At 35.7% G+C, this 27,800-nt stretch overlaps 1 protein-coding gene across 1 annotated transcript; it reads right to left on the bottom strand.

Moving 5' to 3' along the window:
* Positions 1 to 680: 680 nt before the first annotated feature.
* Positions 681 to 27,339, bottom strand: LOC126818044 (sodium/potassium/calcium exchanger 2). Its single transcript, XM_050545221.2, has 4 exons — positions 26,300 to 27,339; positions 8,243 to 8,354; positions 2,654 to 2,994; positions 681 to 827 (listed from the first exon to the last, which is right to left on the bottom strand). Exons 1-4 carry the CDS (start codon positions 27,104 to 27,106, stop codon positions 681 to 683), a joined length of 1,407 nt encoding a protein of 468 aa, XP_050401178.2. The 5' UTR covers positions 27,107 to 27,339.
* Positions 27,340 to 27,800: the final 461 nt, after the last annotated feature.

Below are 27,800 nucleotides of genomic sequence, written 5' to 3'. Positions count from 1 at the left end.
ACTGTCAAGGGATCTTTTCCGTGTACGCCAATGTGTACACGGGACCTCGTTTTTTTTGTGACATCCAAACGACTAGACAGCTGTCCTTGTCATGCCCTTCGTACTGCATCACTGACAAGAGGGACCCACACCAGAAAATCTGGATGAACTTTCTCGGCCAAAGCAGGGATCGAACACCCGACCTCCAGGCTAGTGAGCCAGTGTCTTACCCACTTTGCCACCGTGACACCTGAAATTGGGTTTACTGTCCTACTGCTTTGCTCCGAACTGGGCTAATGAAGACGGGCATATGCCATACAATGTGCTATGAGGGAAATTTTGCCCGGACAGTGGCACTACGGCCTACTCTTATATCGAATTCCAACTGTCAAGGGATCTTTTATGTGCATGCCAATGTGTACACAGGACCTGGTTTTTTTTGTCTCATCCGAATGACTAGAGAGCAGTTCTGGTCGGGTCCTCAGTCCTGCATCACTGACAAGGGGGAAACCATGCCGGAAAATCTGGATGAACTTTCTCGTCCAATACAGAGATAGAACATCCTACCTCCAGGCTAGTGAGACAGTGTCTTACCCACTTAGCTAACATGACCTATCCCCTATAAAAGTATTAAACTTGTTATATAGTAGTTTAATAAGCTGTCAATCTTCTGGTATATTATTAAATATAATCAATAGAGATCAACATACCGGTCTTCTAACATCCGGTAAAGTTATCCACAAGAGAAAAACAATTGGAGCCACCAAAACATAGACAAATCTTTCACGACACGTTTCTGGCCACGATAAATCCATAGGTTCTTCAACTTCCTCAAAATTTGGTGAATCCTGTAAAAGAAAAATATTTTCCTCACAAATAAACATGAAGTTTTTTTATTTTTTTTTTTTACAGACATATATCTATTCTAATGTCAACATTGGCCAACATAATTATGTCTAATACCTTGACATTCTGCACAGAGTTCCATCTACTTCATACTTCGACAATAAATCTCTGTCCTAAATGGCCGCCATATCCACAATGTAGTATATTGTTTTGTAATGCGGCTCTACTTCATTTCATATCTGATCTGCCATACACACGAAGACTAAATAAACCTATTTAATTCCAGTAAATGGAAGCAGAATAAATACTTCTCAAAGTATACTTACTGTTTTCGACTAAAATCATTGATTTAGGACTTAAAATTTCGGCCATATCCAAAAATTAGTGTACTAATTTGGAATGCAATTCTACTGTGTTTTACATATGTCATACACACAAAGATTAAATAAATTAGAATAAACATTTCTCAAGATTCTTGAAGTATACTTAGTGTTTTCAACTAAAATAATTATCAATTTAGGAATTAAAATGTTGGTCAACCAGCTTAGTGTCTGTAGACAGACAGCATAAGTTTAGTATGACCAGATGTCCTTATAGGTGTTCTTATACTTGTTTTTAAGCTCAAAATATGAGCTCACAATTCTTTGTGAAAAAAAGCCATTTTCAGGGGCGGATCTAGTAATTTACAGAGGGGGTGCCGCAAAATGAGGGCACTGACCGCAGAGACGGGGCACGCAGCTGAGAGGGGATTTTGGGGGGGGGGGGTGCAAGAAAATTATCCGTCATTTCCTTGCATCTTTAGCCATTCCAGGAGCTATTTGGCTGATATTTTCGTCAAAGTAAACGTTCGGAAATCGTTGAAAAAGAGCCTTAAAATCGAGCAAAAAAGCCAGTTGAACATGTGACTCAAAAATTGTCAAGGCGAGCGAGGCATTATGATGGGAAAAAAGACTTATCTATTCCCTAGCCACTTCACTATTTAAGCCTTGTAACTTGTACTTTGTACTGTCCACACATGAAACAATGCTACATCAAGTTGCACTCATGCGTGTCGGTGATGGGCATGAGTGTATACGCCGCCGATTCCACAAGATGTCTGTCTATAGTCACTCTAAAGGATTAGGGCACCGTCAGCTAAACAACAAGAATTCGTTTGAAAGTGGAAGCATTAATTAGACCAGACTGGTGTGTTTGAATCGATGGTTTGAGTCATTTGGGATCCCTGCAATGGGTTGGGAACGGACATATTTGGGTCTGAGAAAAGGCACTTTCAGCAGTAAAAAAGGGCACTGTCGAAAATTAGGGGGGGGGGGGACGCGCCCCTCGCCCCCCCCCCTTGAATCCGCCTCTCATTTGGGAATGTTTTAAATCAGTTGTGACATTTCTTGCCCCGGTTATCGGTTATCATATAAATTATCAATCTTTCACATTGTTTTGTGTTCAGAATATTTTTGAGAATCGTCTAAAGATCGATACAACTATTTTTTTTATGTCACTAATGCATCTGTCAGGATTAAATTTCTGTAGTAAGTTATGACACTATCTTCAATCTTAAATAACACGTAATAGACTCAAATTGCTAGCAAGCTGTCACTTTCATATCAAACTGCCATAAATACCATAAATTTTCTTGGCAAGATTAGAGCTCGGAAGAAAAGTGATAAAAAAGCCAAAAATTACATTTCAGGAGCTTTTTCACAGAAATATCATGCAAGGTATTCAGTTCTCTAATTTCCAAAATTGGTTGTAAATATATGGTGATTGACTGAGTAATGGGAGTCTGCCATTATTGTGATTTACATGTGGAATAAAGCTCAAGTATTCAAACCTCTGATTTGGAGTCACTTGTCGAATCACCATCATTGGGCTTATTATTGTTCATGGTAATATCGACATCCCTTCTTGTCACTTTGCCATTTTCTCTCATTTCTTCTGGTGACTCTAACATTGTTACGGTAGTTTCCTGACTAGCAGACGGACTCTTTCTCATCTCTCCACTTTTATTACTGTCAGGAGAAACTTGTCCGTTTGATATGACGTGTATTTTGGTATTGCCGTCCTTGTCACCTTTCTCAAAAGCACCATTTTGGATGCCATTGATGGAATCTTTCAGAACTTGAAGGGTTGCAATTGCATGCATGTGCATTGCATCATCATCATGTTTTGTTGCTGAAAAAATAGATGAATATAATTAGCCAATTCTTCTAACAAGGTGTGGCTGGGGAGGTCCACAAAGGTTTACCTGTTCATTCATAAATGTGACCAAGTCCAGAGTTAATTGATATTGATTAGATTTTCTTTATAATGGAATCTAGGTTTTCATCAGGTATTCTTCAATCAAAACACTGCAAACATGAACAACTGCGCAGGCAATGTGTAAATATGTATATATACAAATTGTTGTTGATAAGTGTCAATTGTATTGTTTTGTTGTTTACTCACTTATTTCTTTTACATATCCATATGTATTCTTGTATTTAGGAGAGAGGTCATTTAGGCTATGCCTGTTCCTCAATCCCTTTCAATTTATAATCAAAATTATTTAAATAAAATAAAAAAAAAAAAATACCCCCCCCCCCCCCGCATCTATCAAGTATGCCTACCACATGACCTCACATAAATAGTGATAGATAATCAAATACTACTGTTTAAAAGAGCAGAGAGAGAAATGGGGTTTAATGTCCACTCGTCACAAACTAGCTCATTTTGGGACTAACATATGGTTCAATTTTATTTCAATAATTCGCTTGCGCGTAGGGGTCTTTAGCAGTGGGAGGAAACCAGAGGACCATGAAGTTGGAGGAAACCTGGAGGCCCACTAGGTTGGACAAGCGACCCTACTCCTTGTCACGTACAACCGAGGAATCGAAACCACGCCAGTTGACTCAATGACAGACCTTATGATAGAGCACGCACGTGCTAACCATTTAGCCATGCAACCCCCCTCTTTTTAAAAGATTTCTTACTCTTATCCTTTCAACTTTAGCAAATAAGATGGTAAATATAATGTAAAAAACAGGACAAAGTTTTCATTATCAAAAATCGTTTTTGAGTTGACTTTTTTGCGCAATTTGACTTTTTTGTATTAAAAGTGCTAGTTCAAGTACTGAGAAAAAATTCACGTCTGTCAAGCAATGTAACAACTTCAACAGCTATCAATAAATTTTGTCATTTTGTATGGTATTTACTAGTAATTTACTTTAAAGCTAGATACTAGATTTATCTCTGATGGTATGTGTTTTAGTTAAAAACAGAGAAATGGGGTTTAACATCCACCCAACACAAAGTAGGTAATTTTGGGACTAACATGTGGTACAATTTTTATATATTAATAAGGTATAGGTCTTTAGCAGTGGAAGGAAAGCCGGAATTCAAAACCACGCCACTTGACTCAATGATAGATCCTATGATCATGTACACACATCAAACCATCTGCCCCCCCCCCCCCCCCCGCACCCCTATAAACTGTTGACAGTTGTTACTTAATAATTGTTACTTTATATTACGGACACCATGATTTAGAGAGAGAGAAAGAGAGAAATGGGGTTTAACGCCCACTCAACACAAATTAGGTCATATCGGGACTAACACATGGTTCAATTTTATTTCAATCATATGCTTGAGTGTAGGGGTCTTTAGCAGTTGGAGGAAACCAGAGAACCCAGAGAAAACCCACAAGGTTAGACAGGCGACCCTACTCCTTGTCACGTACAACCGGGGAATCAAAACCCTGCCAGTTGACTCAATGACAGACCGTATGATGCAGCATGCGCATGCTAACCATTCGGCCATCCAACCCCCCTCACCATGATTTAGATCAGTTCTAAATTTCAACACATGCCTCTTTACCATGTAACATGGATGGTTAATTATGTCAAGAATTGCAACTTTAAAGATATTAATCAAGACATATTATACTTATGAACAAAGAAAACAAATCAAAGGCTAGATTTGAAAGCTAAGTAATGAATCTTAATCATGTTTCAATTTTGTTTAATGTTCAGCTTAGATTATGCTGATAAACATCAAATACATCGAAAAATAAGATACTGTGTATAAAAGCCATCATAAATTATTTGTTTCTATCAATAAAGGAATATCGCTTTAAATATGTGTCAATATGTACTACAGTAGCTTATCTGACATGAGTTGTATTCAGTCTCAGGTCTTGTCACTTATCATCAACTTCTCTCACTATTCACTTGATTTGTTCATGTACTTGTCATAAGGTTAAGAGGCTTGCTAATATTGAGATGACTTGATGAAGCTGAATTAATCTAATATGTCGTATGAAAATTGTTAGCATGAATACTATTTCAATTAGACTCTAGGTTTTGTTTGTATCTCTCTTATAGGTCTAAGAAAGATGATGAATTCCAGAATATCTTCAACTAAGATCATGATCTTTTCATTTTTATCAGTGTCCATACTAATTGTACCGAAATACTACCAAGTTATAAGACAATTGTCCTAATGAATACTACTGGCAGAGTGTAATGACTTCAGGGTTTCGTATTATCATCTATTATTGACAAATCTCTCAAAGTACAAGAAAAACAGACATCCATTTTTTATGAACTGAGTAAAATCCTGGGAAATTTTATCTCGATTCTAGATATGGAGATTTGGGCTTTCAATCAAATGACCCAAGTTTGATCAATACCAGAGGAAAGATAGGTACGCAAAAAGATTGTAGCCTCGATCACATTCACAACACTGAATATCATACCTCTCGTGACCTTAATGCTTAAGACCAAATTTGAAAAACTGTAGGCTCTATCACATTAAAGTTTTCTAGAAAGGTTTGACAAAAAGAATAGAGATCCTCATCTTGGCATAATATAAGTTTTTTGAAAATTTCAGAAAAATGTGATCAAAAAAGTGTAAGCGTATTTGTGTTTGTATTTACTAAAAGTATCTCATATTGGCTCATCTCTAATTCCACCTTTGTGGATATTCTACTCAAGAGAGAAGAGTTATAAGGTGTTCTTATGGTAGGCATAATCTGCCCCACGCATTGTTACTGCTTATAAGTATAACCACTAGTATCTGAACTCCTAAACTGAGTATTGGAATCAGGTGTTCTAAACATTAAGCTTACCCTGTCCCATACACAACACCTGTTATAGCTAATAGCTAAAAAAAATTGTATTTAAATAGAGATCTTGCTGTTGTAATCCATTAAATATCTAAGCCATCTGATGGCATAGTGTTGATTATAGGCTTGTCATGTGAATAAATGTCTAAATAATTTATATAACACGATAGAAGCTTGAAAAAAGACCAGCAATATGCAGATTTAGCGCTTACATAAAGTATCTTTAATCTTGATAAACTATATTTGATGAAAAATTAATATCTCAATAAACTCAAAATACAAATACTAATCATTATTAAACAAATATTTTCATTAACTGAAAATTTAATCTTATCTACATCTAGCTTCTTCCAAAAAAAACTGATTAACCAACTCTATTAAATATATCAGACCAAAGAGATCGTAACTTCACCATTTTGTTTTAACACCATATAATAAAAAAAAATAAAATAGCGTGTGTTAGATTTAATTCATCAGTTAGGAAATTTCCTGGCCAGACATTTGGACTGCATGATGCTCAGCTGTAATTTAATCAGTGGTTAGAAATGTTGTTGAGTTTTGGGTTTAGCATAACACGCTAGTCTAAATGAGAAAATACACGACACCAGACTGAAATTCAACTCTTTCATGGCAATTCGTTCTATTTTTGGGATTGTAAACTAAGGAGAGCGAACAATGTTATATACCCTGGTTCCTAGGATTATTGGCAACGATTACCTTTAGTCAGGCAGTTTTTGGGGTAAAGAAAAACACGGCCAACTGTTCGGAATTGATTATTTCTGTGTTTCACAAAAGGCCATTGATCTCTTAAGCCCCCGCAGTTCACCAGTGAATTAAGACATGATGATTACCACTTGTAATCTCAGCTTGGGAACTCGCAACAAATGAAATACTATCTTTTATATTGTCGAATGGATGAAAATAAAACTACTAAACATGGTCATCGTTTGTTGGTCAAGTGAACGACTTACAAAATAAATTCTCTTTAAATCTTATGAGGATCTGAGTCTAATGAGAGTTATATGGTAAAAGGAATCATATATAAGATATAGGCTTCTGCCTTCATCATAAAACATTAATAAAAGAAAACAAATAACAAATATCATTTATGAACAGAGAGAGAGAGAGATGCTAAATATCATTAATAAAAGAAAACAAATATCATTTATGAAAACAGAGAGAGAAAAGAGAGAGAGAGAGAGAGAGAGAGAGAGAGAGAGAGAGAGAGAGATGCTAAATATCACTAATAAAAGAAAACAAATATCATTTATGAAAACAGAGAGAGAAAGAGAGAGAGAGAGATGCTAAATATCAAACAAACAAAAAAACAAACAAGCAAAAGCTAAGACATGTGATCTTAAAATATGGCGGTCTGCCTTAAATAGATTTAAATCCAATCTGATTAAAACACAGATCCTATTTCGTTTTTTTATAGTTCAAAATTTCGTTTTGTTTGTCTGTACTACACTAGGGTCTGGAAGAGTTGTTATATAACCTGGGTTCTAGATGGCGTGAGGGATTAGCCAATGAAACCATCTGTTACGGCGACTTCTTGGCGCGTGATGCACGGAACTGTTGGTAAACCACTAAAAACATCCACGCTGATTGATTAATCAATGTTTGACATCATAGGGTCAAAAGCTGTTTGTACAACCTCTGACGCGACCTTTTACTACAACCAGTCAGATCTTCATGTAGTATAAAGTATAAAAAAAACGAAACGAAATATAGATCTGTATTTTCATCAGATTGATTTAAATCCATGGCCATTGCAGTAGCAATCCCTGAACCATTGCCTACAAATTGCTTGTGCACTCATCATTGTTATTCCAACAGCACCGTTGGTTGTTCCACATTGCCTGGTCGGTTCAACAAGCAAAATCTGTGTGGGCTATAAGCTTAAAGCAATTTTCAATATTTTGCTCCTAATCTTTCAAATATAGGATTGAGATTACCCCCAAGAGCAAGTGAATTCCATGTGTCACAATTATCGCAAATAATGTATTCATTATAGACACGATTTTACTTCTGGCAAGTTTTCACAGATTTAAAGATGCATTATGTTAGAATTAGATAAAGAGGTGGCTGTTCCTGCTGTAATAGTTACAAAATAGATAACAAAAAATAAATATATCGACTTGCCATGTGAATAAATGTCTAAACAGTAATTTATATAACATTTGAAGCCAGAAGAAAGACCCGCAATCGGCTGATTTAGCTCATACATAATGCATCTTTAAAAGGTGTGTGGAAATAGAGACTGATACAATATTCTAATCTACGAGAATAGTAAGAGATAGCTACATAATAGCTACTTACTGTCACCGTTTCCAATTGGATCTATTGTATGAATCATGAGTTGTAACATACCATGGCGGAATCTCCCAGCTCCTGCATGAAGAATAGGTAAACTGCATGATCTTTCTGGTTTCTGTCAAGAAAAAAAGCAATATTTTTATTCAATGTATTTAAAAAACAGTCTTAAAATAAATAGATACTATTTTACCCAGTGTATCGTGCCTTCTGTTTATTCTTATTAAAGGTGCGAAGTCTCTAACTCAATATTTTCGATAATATTCAAAATTAAAAACACAAATTAGAATTCAATAGTGGTCCATTTCAATCCATATTGAAGTTGCCGTGAAATTGTGAGATCCTAATATCCAATATCTGAGACACAAGGAACATTTTATAATCCGTACACAAGTCATGTAATCTATCATTTCGGGCACAAAATCAATGAACAAAGAAAATCATATCCTAAATTACAATGTGACAGTAAATAGTATTGGCTGATTCAGAAATGATAATGACACGAAAAAAACGTTTAGAATGGACGATGCAGGCTTAAACGACTGTCGATCAGTTTAAACTGTTCACATATTGCATCGAACATCATTGATTAGAAATTACAATTCTTTTGAAATACACTCATATTACATTAATATGTACTTTTAGACCCATTTATTGTTCCAAAAAATAAAGTCATATGCCCTCTTAACGACAAAACTTCAATACATATATTTACAGAAATACTTATATCATCCCAACAGCTATATGTAAACTGGGAACTCTTTGTTCAGAAAATTGTTGACCCAAGAGTCTGCCAAACAACTTCCAAAGTTGAAAAATATCAGCATTATGTTATTTTTAGGAGGTGGGGTATGGGGAGGGTCAGAAGATTACCCAGGAGCTTTATCGGTAAATCATGTAATAGTAAATGTAAAATTGGTTACTTTGGTAAGAATTATTTGTAAGAAGTCAATGAAGTTTGCAATCTGTTGGGTGTCAAGGGAAATGGATGCTTGCAAATTTTTTGCAATGAATGGGGAAAAAATAATTGGAAGTGTATTTTATGAGTAAGGTTTAAGAAGTTTGGCATTCCATCAAAAATTTGAGAATAAAATAAAACTGGTGTTACAAAAATGTTGTGTAAATTGAGGCACTATTGATTAAAGTAAGATGAGCGAATTTGGCTGTCTGAATATAAATGTAAACACTTCCCCATACATGTTATTTGATCTTTGTTCATCACAGACATAAGTTTCAACTTTAACCAAGAGCTAATGGAACTGATCACGGAAAGTAACCAAAGTTCATTATATTAATTATGCAGATTGTTCTAAAGTATACATGAGGTTGATATAACCTAAATGGAAATAAAAAGAGAGAGAGAGAGAAATGGAATTTAACATCCACTCCACACAAACTAGGTCATTTTGGGACTAACATATGGTTTAATTTTATTTCAATAATTTGCTTGCGCGTAGGGTTTTTAGCAGTGTAAGGAAACTGGAGGACCCAGAGAAAACCCACGAGGTTGGACATGCGAATGGAAATAAAAGCATATATAGGATTTGAAGTAAACTTAAGATCATATTATATATATTATTTTAGTAAGCTCCATAAGTAGCTTAGTAAACTTATAGTAAATGGGTTAAAAAAATTTTTTGATGTCAACAGGAAATTAATGGATTAAATGCAACCAATCACATCAACCGTAATACACATTTTTGTTCTCTAACATAATGGCGGCAGACTATGGGGTAATTATCTTGAAACGAGGGCGTTTGTCGAACAATACACTCCACTAATAAACAATGAATGATGAATGGTGGGATGATGATAACGTAACAATGCTGTCATTATGTCCTAAATGGTCAGTCCAATCAACATTACATTCAGCTATATTTGTTGTTTGTCTACTCCACCCGTCTTCAGTGGTGCAGAACAGAGAGAGAGAGAGAGAGAAATGGGGTTTAACTTCCACTCAACACAAACTAGGTCATTTCGGGACTAACATATGGTTCAATTTTATTTCAATAATTCGCTTGCGCGCAGGTGTCTTTAGCAGTGGGAGAAAACCCACGAGGTTAGACAGGCGACCCTACTCCTTGTCACATACAACCGGGGAATCGAAACCACGCCAGTTGACTCAAAAACAGACCTTATAATACAGCGTGCATGTGCTAACCATTCAGCCATCCAACCCCCCAGTACAGAACAGAGAGCCTGCCAATTAAGGGACAAGGTTTTGTTGTTTGTATTGGACAAAAGTCTGAGGTTCCGTTCCACATTTGTGTGAGCGTAAAAGTACCCTTCACAGATGGAATACGAAATAAGAGATGGCCGTATAGTCCCGCCATCTGGGCAAAATTTCCCTCATCTGCCTGTCTTTAATAGCCCAGTCGGTGCATAACAGTAGGATGTTAAATTCTATTTCATTTACTAAAGTTCAGTGTCTGACAAAATACTAAAGTGAAAGCACCGATCAGATCAACTATGGTATTCAGTGGAAATTCAGAAAAACATCCGTTATAGAAGGATCCAATCTTTTTATTGTTGTATCAAGCACAAACTAGTCAAACTCAGAGATCTCAAGGGGGAATAACTGTAATGAATCGAGTAATATTCAAAAGTTAATTGTTTTTGTATATTTTGTTACATCTTTTGATTTTTACATGGTGTTATAATAGATATAGGTAATATCCTGCTGAAGATTTTTTTAGATACACTTAAAATCACATCAACATTTTTTTGTAGTCCATAAATAAAACTCAAATCAATAATAACGTACTCCTGTGAACGTGGATGATTTAAAAGTTTTATTGTATTAGGGAGTTTCTTAAGTGCGTTGCCGAGTTAGGACACATTTGCTGAGATATATTTATATATCTCTTCCTGGTTTATATATGATTTCTAGAGATTAATTAGATTACTTATTCCCTATCTGAAAAATACAGATCTATATTTCGTTTCATTTTTTATACTTACGATGGCCTACACTACATGAAGATCTGACCGGTTTTAGTGATAGGTCGTGTCAGAGGTCATACAAGCGGCTTTTCACCTTATGACGTCAGACATTTGATTAACCAATCAGCATTGATGTTGCTAGTGGATTACGCACAGTTCTGTTCAAAACACGCCGTAACAGACCGTTTCATTGCTTAATAGCTGCTCACATCATTCAGAACACGTCAATGATAACAACTCTTCCAGATCCTTGTGTAGTTAAGACAAGTAAAACGAAATTTTGAACTATAAAAACGAAACGAAAAAGGATCTGTGTGTTAATCAGATTGACTTATTCCAATCTCAAAACAAATTGGTTATCTAGTACTATAAGGTTTCCAATGAATAAGAAAATTAGAATGGTAGACCAAGTTGCTTATTAAATGGTGCAGGATTGTCAAGAAAAAGAAACCAGAAGAGAGAAAACAGAAAAAGTAAAGTGTAAAGGGACAGTATAGATCAATGGAATTTCGCTTCATCATATCTTTGTAAATACTGAAAGGATTTAAACAAGTAAAGGGGCAGTATAGATCAATGGAATTTCACTTCATCACATCTTTGTAAATACTGAAAGGAATTAAAGGGACAGTATAGATGAATGGAATTTCACTTTATGATATCTTTGTAAATACTGAAAGGAATGAAACAATTTTGGATTGATATTCCTATTAGACGTTCAATAAGGCAGAAAGGGAGATAATATGTGTGACACTGTCTGCATACTACAAATGGCAATGATTTCAAACAGTTTATCTGAAATTCAGGAGGATGGAGTAGAAAATGGAGTTCAGGAGGATGGAGTAGAAAATAGAGTTCAGGAGGATGGAGTAGAAAATGGAGTTCAGGAGGATGGAGTAGAAAATAGAGTTCAATGAGTATAAACCAGGCTCTGATTTCACAAAGCATTCTCAAAAGTTAAGAATTTACCGAAAGGTGTCCGCCTTATTTTACCTAAAAAATAGTCCTTTATAAAACTAAAACTTTGCATGTTTTAATGTATCAAATACATCAATAGAAAACTATGTGCAAAGTTTTGTGTTTCTGGATAATTCTCACAGTGATTGAAAGTTGAGTAAATTCTTAACTTAAAGATACATTATGTCAAATTTAGATAAAGAGCTGACCATTCTTGCTATAATAGTTCAAAAATAGATAATGAAAAATGAATATATTGAAAATTTCATTCAAATTACTTTATTCTGAGCGAAGATATTAGCCTTTGAAGATTTGATAAGATGTGTGCACTGATTGTAACCACCATACTGGTTGTTCGAAGCGTAGCCTCTCTTCACCATATTTAGATTAAATCAGTAATAGCTGAACTGTTCTAATCTACTTAAAATCAGACTTATATATGGTCTTGTCATGTTAATAAATGTCTAGTTAATAGTTTATATAACAATTAAGGTCTAAAGGAAGACCTGCAATAGACAGACTTGGCTCTTGCATAATGCATATTTAGGTCTGAAAATGCTTGCGTTAACTCGGGGCCCAGTTCTTGATGTCAAACCAATTATCTTACAAACAAACAAGTCTTAAAGTGATTCCTTGGTGTTTCATAATCTAATTAATGAGATTTTTATTCAATCAATCTGGTTTAAAAACATTAACTGTCTGAGCAAGTCCCATTAGATTTGTCTTCATTTGATAATAAAATAAGGATCATAATATTGTGAAGCATACCATTACCAGACAATAAATGTATATCAACCACCAGCATTTACAACAGTGGATTTCATGTTCTCATGTGTCCAGGGCACAAACCATACATAAAATTATGGCCGACGCAGAGTTTTAATACGGTTCCACTTCACAGCTAGGTGATCAGATGGTGAATTTGACTGGACCAATACCTGCTTGTTTGAAAAATAAATTTGAAATACTATGAACGGACTGTCGAACAGAGGTGACACCAATGTTCTACCAATGAGGGCAGACACAAAGTGTCATCTAATTGATAGCAGTCAAAATTAAATGTTAGTCAGATCACCTATAATATCAGCTATGATTATTTACTAAAATTGAAACATAACTTTTTACTTCTAATAACAAAGACCAAGAGAGAGAGAGAAAAAAATGGGGTTTAACGTCCACTCGATACAAACTAGGTCATTTCAGGACTAACACATGATTCAATTTTATTTCAATAATTCGCTAACACGTAGGGGTTTTTAGCAGAGGGAGGAAACTGGAGGACCCGGAGAAAACCCACGAGGTTGGACAGGCGACCATACTTCTTGTCAGGTACAACCGGGGAATCGAAACCCCGCCAGTTGACTCAATGACAGACCGTGATACAGCGGTGCATGCTAACCATTCAGCCATCCATATACATATATAAGAATTATGATACATACATATAATAACAAAGATGTAAGAATTATGTTTTAAACACTGAGTAAAAAAATCTAGCTAGAAGTATATTATCCATATACATAAACCCTAGTTAAAGTTACATGTTTCTAGAATGGTGAATTTGTGTGTCCCTGGGGAAAAGGGGTTGTACCCCATGGTTTTGTCATTAATATAATTGTCATTCCTTGATCTCCATCTAATGGGGGGGTCAAAGGGTTAAGCCAATCAGCCCAAATGGTTAATTTGATTGAGACAAATCCCCCGGCAATGTCTTATCTATCTACTGGTAATTCTAATATAGAAAGAGATGAATGGCCTACCCACAAATTTATGTCTTTTAAGGAAGAAATTAAGAGATATTTCTAGCAGGTCAGTAAATTGAAGATTAGGTTCTATTTAGCTAGAGAACTAAACGCTTCATTAAACCAGTGGTTCCTAATTTTTTTCCACTCACATACCTCATGGGAAATTTGACAAAGCTCAGAGGATTCCCACATCTGCATTTATTCATTGTTTAGTCATATTTCTTCATATTTGTGCTGTTAGGACCACTTTTCAAATAAATCTTTTATAAACCATAACATACAACATCTTATCCGATCAAAAACATGGTGAAATAAGCCATAGCAAGATTATCACCATTGATGTGTCTGCTAACATTCTTTGTACGAATACCAACAAATTTGTATTGAATTTTTTTTAACCCCATTTTCTAAACGAACCCCTAGATAGTTCACTGACTTACTGGACACCCCCAAAATGTTCACTGATATGAAAGGGAATCACTGCATTAAGGATACATTAGTTAAGGTTTTATTAAAGAGTTGACCATCCTTGGTATAGCAATTCAAAAATATATGATAAAAAAAGAATATATTGAAAATTTCATTTCTGTTGGAAGTTTGGACTAGAAATATCGGCTGTCTCCTCGAATTGCTGATAATTTGATTGACAGACGATAACTCCACCCGCACATATTCTTGATTATCAAGTAACATTCTCAATGCCCATGGTACCCTCGATTGTCAGTCCTTTCATCGGCAGTCTTCAGTAATGACATCAGTTATTAACGGTAAATTTTAGCTTGGTCAGCCATTTAATGATTTAACTATTAAATGGACAACTGTTTAAATCCAAGCTGTATTCAAGCCATCTGAGGGTCAAAAGAGTTGATTTTGGGCTTGTTATGTAAGTAAAGGTCTAATTAATAATTTCTATAACATCTGAAGCCAGGAGATGTGCCTTCCACCATTTTGTGATGGTACATAATCATCTAGTTACACTAAAAATACATGTTGTGGAATGGGAAATGAAATGAAATGGAGTTTAACGTCCTACTGTTCTGCTCCTATACTGGGCTAATGAAGACGGGCATACGCCATACAGTGTGCTATGAGGGAAATTTTGCCCGGGCAGCGGCACTATCGCCTACTCTTATATCGAATTCCAACTGCCAAGGGATCCTTTACGTGCATTCCAATGTTTACACGGGACCTCGGTTTTTCGTCTCATCCGAAGGACTAGACAGCTGTCCTTGTCAGGCCTTCCGTCCTGCATCACTGACAAGGGGAAACCACGTCGGAAAATCGGGATGGTTTGTATTGGTTTGTCATGTGTTAGTATTTGTAGGAGCCCGTTCATAAATTAGCTATATATCCACACCTGTTTTTGTATGTTTTTTGTTAGTTTTTTTGCCAAGAATATGATGTACAAATGTTTTGGCGAACTCTTTGAAAACTACAAATACAAGGTTTATACTAACAAAAAGGTCCAAATTGATTGACAAGCAAATAGAACCAACTGTTCTTTGATTTGTGACCCTTCTTGAAGATCAAAACATTAGGTGTTTTTGTGTTATTATTTTCAAAATCGGGACATTTAGGTATATGAGAGACAACAGGACGGGACGGCAAAAAGCCCCCCCCCCCCACCCAAACCCGGGACTGTCCCAGTAAACCCAAAACGTATGGTAACCCTAGTTCCGATATGCACGAATCTTTGGGTTATAAATATACATTTCGTCAAAATCAGATAAAATTGTGACCTCTAGAGCTTCCACAAGCTAAAACGTGATATTTTGTACAATCAGGGTCCATAATCAATTAAGTAATGGTCCGATACATGCCAACTTGTGGACGTCCGGATGGACAGGCAGACAGGGGCAACAACAATATATATCCAAAAATGGAATAAGATTATTTGTGTTCCATGAATGAGGTCAAGCCCTCCGTTAATTTGGGCACGACTGAACTTTGAAATAAACATAGTTGCAAAAGAATTGCTGTAAAACATTTGTTAAACTCACAATTCAACAACAACTGTTTTAACATCTTTTACCTACTGTTAACAAATATCATTGTGAAAGTTCAACATATTCTAATTGACATTTTAGGCTAGCGGCCAAGGCCCAAAAAGGGGCTTAAATGGCGAGATACCCCTACCCGAGGTAGAACAAAACACTTTGGATATTTTTTGATAGAGTCACGTCACAAGAACTCAAAACTGGCTCTTGGGCAAATTTTCAACATGGCCCAATATATTTTTTTGGCACTTTACCAATGGTTGAGGTTTCTTTAACGATAATAGATTTGATGGGGGTAGGGGTATTTTTGGTTCTTGTTCTTTGGTGCTGAACAAACTTGAAAATCATTTACTATCATCTGAAAGAGTAATGGGTGACAAGGTCATATTTTTGGTCAAAACTTTTAAATTTGCCAATTAAAGGGTAATTTGTTAATTGAACTTCGGAATCCTTATCTTAAAAACACAGATTTTGATTTTGAATAATCCATGGCAACGGATTAATATAGTTATTATATTTAGACAGTAATAAAATATGGTTTATTCCATATAAAGCGTCCACCAAGAAACTTAAAATCATAGAGTTTTTGGGTTTTTTTTACGACATTCCAAATGTTCTAAATGCTACAATGATATTCAAGTGAATAAAGTTAACCAACAGATTGGTTTTAAATATCTTTATTTGATATATTGCCATTGCAACATCCGGCATAATATTTACAGTGTCTGCATATGGAAAACCGTTAAATAAAGCATTGATGAAGAGCGAGGCCTGACGCATTAAGGACTTGTTTTTCTCGGAGGACGGGATCGGTCGTGGGAAAGGGTTCATCCCCGTAGGCGTATCTTCCGGTGTGTAGCGCGCCTCGGCGGTAGTCAGACGAAGAGCACCTGTCTTCGGACTGGCTGCTCTGATCGGCGCCAGGGCGAACGACCCGTTATCCCCCACCCCCACCCTTGGTGTCGTCGCGGCTGACTTGACTGCCCTTCGTAGACTTAGGTCTTCGACGGTGGAGTTGCAGGAATTGGGTAACAGTTTATAGGGTTGGCGGCTCTGGTCTCCACTTGTCTTGAAACACAGACCAAGCAGTCAAGCTTGAGCATGGATTATAGGGCAAAACCACGTCCTTCTCACAGATTCCTTCTCAAATAAAACAGGGACTACTATCACCATTTCTTCGCTACCCATGATCAATTGGACAAGGGATATTAGGTTTCGCCTCATGATGTTGCACGACGTATGTCTGGTGTGTAAGTGTAAAGCGTCGTCTGTTAGAGGAACAGTGGCTGCCAATGTGTCCGTTGACCTATAGCAATAACGTAACACAATTCGTCAGGGGTACAAGAGGCGCGTGTTTTGTTCCTGGTTAAATTCATTACAGAAAACATTATATCATAAGTTAATTCAAGGCTCTCTCCGTAAGTGGGGTTAAGCTATTGTTGTATTTTTGTAAAATCTTTTCGTTTTCCGAGAACTTGTGTTGCCGCAACGAGATAACGCATGTACTGTAGGTAAACATAGGCTGACTATTTCTCCAAGGCTTGTTGAAATTTCATGACCAGTTTATTTTTCTTCGTCGCCAGGTATCAATGTTGATATAGTTGGTGGTACAGTAGTAAGCCGAGAATGGTTATCCACAGTGTCAATTGTATGCAGCAAAATCCTTGTGTACGCTTCCCCGTGGTTCCTGAAACAATAGGCGTTTCTGGGCGTTCAAGTGGTTTTAATATCTCTCCAAATCAAGATACATATTAATTCCCTCTGGTTTTGCTTGAACAAACATCTTGGTATATACTTTTATAATTTGGCCAGATCATTCTGCTGATAAAGAAGGGCAGCCATGGAATGTGTAGTATTTTATACCATTAAGAGTCTCTTCAATTTGATCAAAGGGTCAGTGGCCGAATCTCTCATAGCAGCTCCTTCAGAAGTAACGGATCTTCTTTATTTAATTGTTCGCATAATAGTGGCGATAGGAAGTGTTTGACTTCGGTGTATGTCCAAGAGCATGAAAAGTCACGGTGCATTTGGAGATAGTATGCGACTGGAAGATATTAGCTGGTATCCAAAATTTCAGTACGACTTAACACCTTGTTGGATATTATGTTGGTTAACAAGCATAAAAGTTTCCTAGACCAAGTGGAACGAAATCTTTGCATAATGTTAGTGTAACACTATTAGTGATAACGGAATATCAGTTTTGTAAATATAAAATTTGTTTACACCGAACAGGAATATAAAACAGGAACATAGATAAAACAGGAACATAACTCAAACAGGAACTAAACTACATCAGGAATATAACAATAACAATAACATTAACATGGTACATTAAGACAACCATTCCACCCTTCAACCACGGCCGATCTTCGTTCTCCTCTGCTTTTCTCCGCTCGTCTCAGGGTCTTATATATACCTTCGTATTATATTCTATTTAATCAAAAGCATTATCACTACATCTGGAAATTATTTAGTCCGTAATTAAATACGTAAAAATATGTACGTATATATGTGTAGTGGACAGCACAGTTTATATCTTAGATCAATAACGTGAGATTCAAAGGGTTCGCAGATATTGAGTTCAAAGTGGTTCGATGTATCTAAATAAATATTTTACATGTATAAATTATGGTCTTAATATGATACAAGTTATTGAGCACTTTGTCATATTCAATAACAGATACTATAAAACTATTAGTAGTGATAACGGAATATCAGTTCTGTAAAATAAAATTTATTTGCATCAGGAACATAAATATAAAACAGCTACATAAATTAAACAGGAGCATAGATTAAACAGGAACTAAACTACACCAGGAAACAATAACATTAACACGATAAGTATAGAATTAATAAAAACATTTTTATTTTTATCGCTTTCTCTTATCTCATGACAGTCAATTCCTTTTAAGAATATTTCTTTTCGAACAGATTTCAACTCACAGTCTCGTATAACAATACTTCGTCTTCAGTTGAAAATCGACTGTGTGTAATCACTCTCTACTTCAGACCAGTAAGGATAACTCATGTTTTGCGTCACTTACTGATTCTTCAAATCGTTGCTACGATCAACCATATCAAAGATCTCTGTGTTAAAATTATAGTTGGAATGTGTAAAATGATTTTTAAGGATCACCAGTTACTAATTCAATGATTTTTCGAAGAATGGCAACATACAGTTATAATGGTTAAATGGTTAAATGCTATTCCTGGTATTGACAAACATACGATGAAGCGAAATCCCATGCAAATGTTACACTTCACTTCTTTTGCTCGACATAATCTGCGCGTAATACAGGTTTATATTTCTTCGAAGTTGTAATTTACAATAGGCTGATTGTTGTCAGGTGACGTCCGCCGCCATCTTAAGCTGTTCGCGAAATCTAATTGATGGTTCTGTTTATACTCCGACTGAATACAAGCCAGGAGAAAAGCTATAGCGTTGTTAATTATTTTGATTTTGTTTTCAAAATTAAATGTTATATAACAAATCATAATACACATTAGCGTAGATTAAGCAATGGGGAAATTGATATTTTCAGAAATATAACCATGTAATTATCACATGTACTAACTTTAATCAGTAGAGTATATTACATAATGAATTTAACTCTGTGTTTCAATCACAGAAGAAATATATACAACAAATGGCGTACTATGGACCAGAAACTGAGTATGACGTCATCTTTGAATTTTGACGTCATGTCTGAATGTGAAATTCGTCAATTGAGGCGCAATTGGGCAAGGAACCATCATGCCTAATTTTATGTCCATCGTACATGAATTGCCGGAGCCTTAGGCCTTTTTCGAAATGCGCCACCAACAAGAACATGATCAGTAGCGCCAAGGGGCATATTACAGGCCCTAAAATGGTGTTGTGTGTACTATTTACAAATTTTTTTAATTTAAATCACACAGTGTGCTGGAGAAAAACACAACTTATAGCTTATCTGAAGCTTCTTAATCATTAAATAGTTGGATTTTACGCATATAGTCGATATCTATGGTTTTTACGGTTGCTATGGAAACCAGAAGAAATAACTATTATAGCCCGTTTTGAAAATCGCCCAAGAACCGATTTCATAATGCCGATAAAACTACCTTTCCAACTATACCAAATAACCCTCGTTCTACCATAGGTAGGGGTATCGGAAAAAATATGGGCTTAAACCGCTAGCCTATTTGTGTTCCCAAGGATCAGACGATGTACAGCTCTTCTATTTTTGGTATAAATGACGAGGAGCAGGTGAACACCTACATAAAATGGTTATAATACAAATTGTGTTTATACAACAAAGAAAACAAAAGTTACAATAATATTTCTTTTTTACCTGAAGGAAGAGAAAAATATATGTTTTTGTATATCAATCAATAATCTCATTAATAGTTTTTGTTTTGAATGTGACCACTTGTGACCTGTCAGCCAGGATGTCACATATTAAAATGGTGTTTCAACAACAAAGAGAGAGAGAGAGAGAGAGAGAGGTTAACACAAACTAGGTAATATCAGGAATAACATAATTTGCTTGCACGTAGGGGTCTTTAGCAGTAGAAGGAAATCGGAGGACCCAGGGAAAACCCACAAGGTTGGACAGGCGATCCTACTTCTTGTCACGTACAAGCTAGGAATCGAAACCACGCCACTTGACTCAATGAGCGCCCTTCTGATCCAATGCGCACATGTTAAGCAATTCCCCCCCCCCCTTCAACAACAAAGAAAACAACAGTTACAATAATATTTTTTTCATGCCTTATTGAAGAGAGAAATATATATTTTTTGTGACACTGTGAGAATGTTAAAATCATGTGTCACTCATCAGGTGGGCCAAGAAGAATCTGTCACGATTTTTCTAGCTCATTCTACTGTTCAGGAACAACACCTATGGTGCCAACAAGGAAAGTGTGTCTAATCAATCGGACCACTTCATAAATTTTATGTTATCATAAAAGATTCTACAAACGCCTACACCATGTTCAAGTATCTGTGCTGATGTGACATTAAATGAAATATGGTGTTTACACTGTTCTGCTCCGACTGGGTTAATGAAGACCGGCATACACTACAAAGTGTGCCATGAGGGAAATTTTTCGCAGACAGCAGCGCTACAGATGTCGAATTCCAACTGCAAAGGGATAATTTACGTGTACACTGGAACTTGGTTTTTGTCCCATCCAAATGACTATACATTGTCCCTAGCCAGGCCCTGCACACTGACAAGGAGGTACCACGTCGGAAAATCCCAATGAACATTTTTGGTAAATGCAGGGATCGAACACAGGACATCTTACTCACTGAGCCACTGCAGCTCCCTCGATTGATGGAAATAATGTAAAAGAACTCTTGACACTTGTAATTTGATATAAGAGTAGGCTAGTGCACTGCTGTCTGGGCAAAATTTCCCTTATAGCACATTGTTGGCCTTGAATATCACGACCGACAGCATAATTTTTCAAAATTTATGTTTTGATGTTATACCTATCCAGGACAAAGTGCAAATTATTAGGTACCTACAGTTTAGTAGCGTATGACATTTTATCAGGTATAGTTAAGACCTGATAATTTACGAACAGAGAATTACGGAATAAACATGTGAACTATTTATAGCACATGTACAACTTTTTAAATAAATCATTCTAAAATCATTAAAACAAATAAAGAAAGTGTCATAGTGTCAGTTACTCCGGTGGTAATTATATCTCACTCTTCTAGTAGACAGCTTAGAGCAACATCTTGTTGTAAGACTTGCATGATCCATTAATAAACATTAAACTTATATGGAGTTGTTAATGAGTTTATCCAGTATGAAGAAGCATAAAAGAAAGAAAACATTTAGGCGGTGCCTACGAGAAAAACAAGTGTTTGATGACGCACAAAGAGTTGTGAAATTATAATCAGCTTTATAAAATCAATGATTCTGAAAGAAAACAAAACTTGTTTTTTTACAGCTCGGAAACATGGTCTTTAAACAAAACATGCATAAACTCTTTACAATGGCTTGGTAAAATATTGAATTTCTGGAGATAAACATCCTTATGTTCTAGATCAGAATAAAAGTTGTTGACATAAAAATACAACAGTTTCTATGACAGTTAAATCAGTTTTAATTTCCATAATTGCTTTAACGCTAGTTACCGAGCGATTGATTTTTTAAAATTGAGACAGTGTAACAGAACACTAAAAGATTTATCATGTTCTCCTGCCTTTTAGGCCTTGCAAACATTTCATGGTAAAGTTATAGTACAGTAGAATCTGTACGAGCAGCCACCCCTATCCCCCATAGAAATTCTATTGTTTCATCTCATTAATCAACATTAACTCCTCTACGCGGCCAGCGCGAACTATTTTACTAATTATACCATCTTGTCATACTTCGTAGAACCTCCACTAATCCCATGGTTAATTATCTGGCCCCTCACCGATCAGGTAAAAAGAACTGTGAAAATAATAATAAACCCGGGATTATCTGTTAATTAATATTTTGTTTTATTTAAGGACAAACCCTTATCATTGTTTTCAAACGTAACCAAACACTATTTGATACTGATTGAATAAACTAAAAGTAGCTGAGTTTTGTCACAATCATCTAGTATCTATTTTCCCATTGCCACTTTGTTGCGAAACAGAAGTTTTAGCGCCTCCTATATTACATACAGAGTTACACTCCCTAAAATCAGGGTTTGTTTTTCGGGGGTCATGTGCTTTTTTAATAAAATAAAATCAATTCATGGAATTTGTTCACAAAAATGGATAAATATTATTGAATACATCACAGTGGCAGACAGTAGTATCAATGTTGGTACAAAATGACACATTTACAGAGATTTTGAGTCAAAGAATTTTCATTCCAAGCAAGTTTCAGCGACAGACAAATTTACCGATGCAGGTACTGATGTTTGTTCCCAATGCATCCAAGCATAAAATTTACTTGATGTCAGCATTAACACTGAGATTTTATTAATATAAAAGGTCACTCCCGTTAAGCAGTAAGTCATGAAAATTCCCATGAGTGGCTGCTTCTACTGTATTACAAAAAGGAATCCATTTAATTTTATTTGAGTAAAAAATACACAATAAACTTTATATCTTTAATCAGCCATAAGGTGTTTCAGCTCCAACTCTTGCATTAACTGAACATATCATGTTTCAAATCCATTAATTTAATGAAGATTTGGGATGATATTGTGACATGATCAAATATACATATTCCATAGAAATCCGACTATTTAACTCTGCCACCCACACCCATTACACCTGGGGTTTGAGCTTAACCTTCATTAACAAAAATCCTCCAAAAGCTTAAAGATTAGTTGCCAGGATGTGAACATTAACATGTGAAAATTTGGGCTACATTCATGAAAAACGGCACTTCACTGTAATTTGAAATCATGTCCAGTTGGCCATGTTGAACTTATGAAGCCAAAGTAATGAAATTTAGCCATTTTGATTATTTCCCTTCATCTTAAACACAAAACGAAAAATATCTAAAAATCAATGGGGTTAGATAAATTACTAGGGGTCAATAATTAGTTGGCACCCAACAGGCTTTATTATCGCCAGTTATCAATCACCTGAAATCACTAATCCAAGACTATTGATTATCGGTAATATTACTTGTTGATACGTACCAGATTATCTACAAGTTAATTTATAGAATGTCACCTACTGTGTTTGTGGTGATCCTACACTCAACGTTAGGGTACATCCAGAATAAAATATGATTAAAATTTTAAGATTTTTTACCCCACACCATCACTTCTTTAAAAGAATCGGTACTATCCCCGAAGAAAATTATTGTCAAAATATGGGTTTATCACCACTTTAAATTTTATTTTGCAAATTGTGACTTTGGCGGCCAACAGCATGAGCTCTGAAAGCAGCCAGTCACATGTAATTAGATGTTGATTATCATGTCATCACAGTGGTAGTTGAACAATAATGAATGGGATAACAAGCCAACAGTGAGGCTGATGTCCCCCGCTGCAATCCCAAAATAAATAGATGATATATTAATTCATTGCACATTTATCTTTTTGAAAGAATCAAGCACTCAGATTGAAGCCTGTACTTAGCTTAAGCAGAAAATGCGCATTATCGGATTTAGTCAAGGTATTGATGTAATGAAACTATACACAAAGTTTCACCACTCTCACTCAATTAGAATCAAAGTTATTGAGCTCCAAAGTCTCAAGTCTCAGCCATCCAAATTGCCTTTTGCTCTGCTTACCATGAGCAATGAGCAAAACATGCTCATTATCAAACATAGTCAAGGTAGTGATATAATGAAACTATACACCAAGTTTCATCACTCTCACTTAGAACCAAAGTAATCATGTTCTAAAGTATCTACCAATCCAATTGCTTATCTCTGCTAAACAGAAAATGTTATCTTCATACTCCATCAAGGCATTTACCTTATGAATGCCTACACCAAGTTGGCTAAGTAGGACGTTAAACCCCATTTCATTTCATTTCATTTCCTACACCAAGTTTGAACATTCTAGTTCAATTAGAAGTAGAAGGAAAGTTATTGTGTCCCAAAAAGTGTGATGGATAGACGGACGGACATACTGATGGGGGACGATTACCACGGTAACCATTTGAAGCCATTTTTCTTTTACAGAATTTATGGTTGTCATGTGACTGCTGTAAGAGTCAATATAGTAAAATTTAGTAATCTTTTAAGTTGATTTCTTACAATACCTATATTTTCTTAAACATACACAATATATCATTATATCAATTCTGCAGCGATAAAGATCACAGACAATAATTACAATCTAATTTCTGCTGTTTATTTCTACGCAAAATGGCAATGACTTGTAGTACAAGGTAAACAACAGAGTTAAGGAGATTACTGAGGGATTGTCAACTGTCAAGTCATTTGATCTTTTATGACCTAGAATATTTATGTGGTTGAAGGAGAATATGTGTAATTATTGCTTATTAACTGTTGATTATCCTTTGTATTACATAACTGAAACGTGTCTGTTCATTTGGAATAATTAGATCATTATACGATTCTATAGAAGAGTCATTGATCAGATCATAGCTACATAATAACACATCTTATATAATACACAGACATCTGCTCCAAACACATTTACAGCCATTCATTATGGTATGTTGACAATAGAATATTCATAGAAAACAAGGAAATGAAATGAAATTTGGGTTTAACGTCTTACTATTCAGCTCCAACTGGGCTAATGATGACGGGCATGTCATACTGAGTGCTATGAGGGAAATTTTGCCTAAAAAACGACGCTACGGCCTAATCTTATATCAAATTCCAATTGCCAAATGATCTTTTACATGCGCGTCAATTTGTACACAGGACCTTTCTCAGCTAACACTGGGATCGATCCTGCGACCTCCAGGCTAGCGAGCCAGCATCTTACTCACTTAGTCATTGTGGCTCCAGAAAACAGGGAAAGGAAAATGTACATCATCAGACTTGGCCAAGGTATAGATGTAATGAAACTATACGTTTCACGGCTCTCACTGAACAAGAATCAAAGTTATCATGCTACAAAGTCTTGATTGATCAAATTGCTTACCAGAGAAAAGATACCTTAACTACTGGAAACCAAGAGAAGAGGTACCTGGAACTGAAGGAAGAGATACCTTAACTATTGGGAATCGAGAGAAGAGGTATCTTATCTACTGGAAATGGATAGAAGAGATACCTTATCTACTGGGAATCGAGAGAAGAGGTACCTTATCTATTTGGAACCAAGAGAAGTGGTACTTAGATTACTGAAAATGGAGAGAAGAGATACCTTATCTACTGGGAACCAAGATAAGAGGTACTGTAACTACTGGGATCCAAGATAAGAGGTACCTGAACTACTTGTAACCGAGAAAAGAGATACCTTAACTACTGGAAATGGAGTCAAGAGGCACCTTATCTACTGGAAAGCGAGATAAGAGATACCTTAACTACTGGTAAGAGGTATCTTAATTACTTTAAACCAAGTGAAAAGGTACCTTAACTACTGGGAACTTAGAAGAGATATCTTATCCACTGGGAACCGAGATAATGGTGTGATAAATTCAGGTATTTTTAAAAGGACCAAGTATCTTATTCCATTCAAAAACTGTACATAAGACTAGTAAAAGATGGACCAAACAACCCTACATTTACGTCACATAAAATCGAACAAAAATGAAGCCTGTTTATCTATTCATATCTAAAAGTAAAGCATTATAATATACTCTGAACAATATTACTCCAAATCAATAACGTGTTTGGGGTATAAAGTTTTTTTATAGACCTTAGTTGTGTTCACATTGTATCACACAATTAACTTGACTCGCTTTATTAATTTGTTTCGGTTCAAGAAATATATCCAAATTTATTCATAAGTACATTATATAAAAGTGCAAACTTATTATTGTATAGTTATATTAATGGTTGACTTACCTCATTTAATAGACTATCTGTACTTTGAACTTTATTTAAAGATGATCGCCTTAAACAGCCCTTCACAGCCTTTTCTATTCTATGATTGAATTTCATGAAAGTCACATAACAAAAATATAAGAGAAATAAGATGAGCGCCTCCCAATACTTTATTTTCTGGTCGTAAAAAAAAACAATCAACAATATCAGATCCAGACTGTAAAATGATACATCACGAAATAAAGGCCACCATGTTAGTGTCAAAACTTCCCGACTAAATAACGCACACATTCCTATTACAAACAAAATGTTAAATACAGCAGAGCCAACGATTGTTCCTATACCCACATTGCTTTTTGCAAAAAAGACACCAATGATACTGGTGAATAGTTCTGGTGCACTACCACCGGCAGCCATAAATGTGGCACCAGCAACGTCTTCAGAAATGTTCAAGCGTTCTATAATGACACCGAGAGATGGCACAAAAAATTCATCACAGACAATAGCAAGAGCAACAAACATATAAATCAAACCAATAACATGTAGAATAACGGCACCGTGTTCTCTTTCATACTCGCTAAAAAGATCTCTAGGGTATTCACCTTGAGTATCTACGGCTGTTCCGTTGACATTTAATAATTTACGTTGTGAAACGTAATTGTAATCTAATCCAACATATGGGTCTAATTCAGCAGGAAAAACACTAAAAGCTGCTGTTCCCAAGGTTAAAAGATAAGCAACAGTCAAAAATCCTGTTATCACAAATAAACGTAGAGATCTTGACCTCCGTCCCATTACAGATCGTAACTTCCAACGCATGTTAGCCATTATGATTTGTGATCCAAATATGAAGTAAGAGTGGAATTTCTGACGGTTTTATTGGTGAAGATCCAGTTTCTGGTGATTCTTTTAGTTTCACGATTTGGCACAGAAGAAAATTATTCCAGTATTCTGAGAGTGTCTGGTCACACTGTGGATACTATGACGACAAATAGGCCTACAGTGCATCATCATTCATTTAAGGAATCCAAGCGTTGTTATGTTGTTATAATGTTATGACTTCTGGGATTCCTGTAAAAAGAAAACAAAAAATTTTACTGAAACTAAAATGTCAGCAAACAGCTTTTTCAAAAACACAAACACATTTTGTCCTTCTTCTTTAGTATATCAGATTATCCAACCCTTTTGGTGCCTTTCTTCTTTCATTTTAGCTTCGGTTTACGCAAGCTCTCGTTTTCCAATATCAATTACATTTGAATTATTTGTGTTATTATTGAATTAGCAGGAAAAAATCTCAGAGTAAATCACAATGCCTATTGTATTCTTACGCATTAGTGCCACGGATATGCAATACCGAGAACACAAAAACACTGTGATGACAATCAGTGGATGGATATATTATTTTACATAACCAATCATTTTAAGCCCCTTTCCACAAAGCCAAATTCTATAATTCATTCCAAGATCTATCAAAAACATTGGCTGTCTGTAATAAAAAAATAAAGAGAACATTGTTCAGAAG

This window comes from Patella vulgata, chromosome 4, assembly GCF_932274485.2.
Source record: "Patella vulgata chromosome 4, xgPatVulg1.2, whole genome shotgun sequence".
NCBI classification, from domain to species: Eukaryota; Metazoa; Mollusca; class Gastropoda; family Patellidae; genus Patella; species Patella vulgata.
Note: the sequence above shows the minus strand (reverse complement) of the source record. Positions and strands in the feature narration are given on the sequence as shown.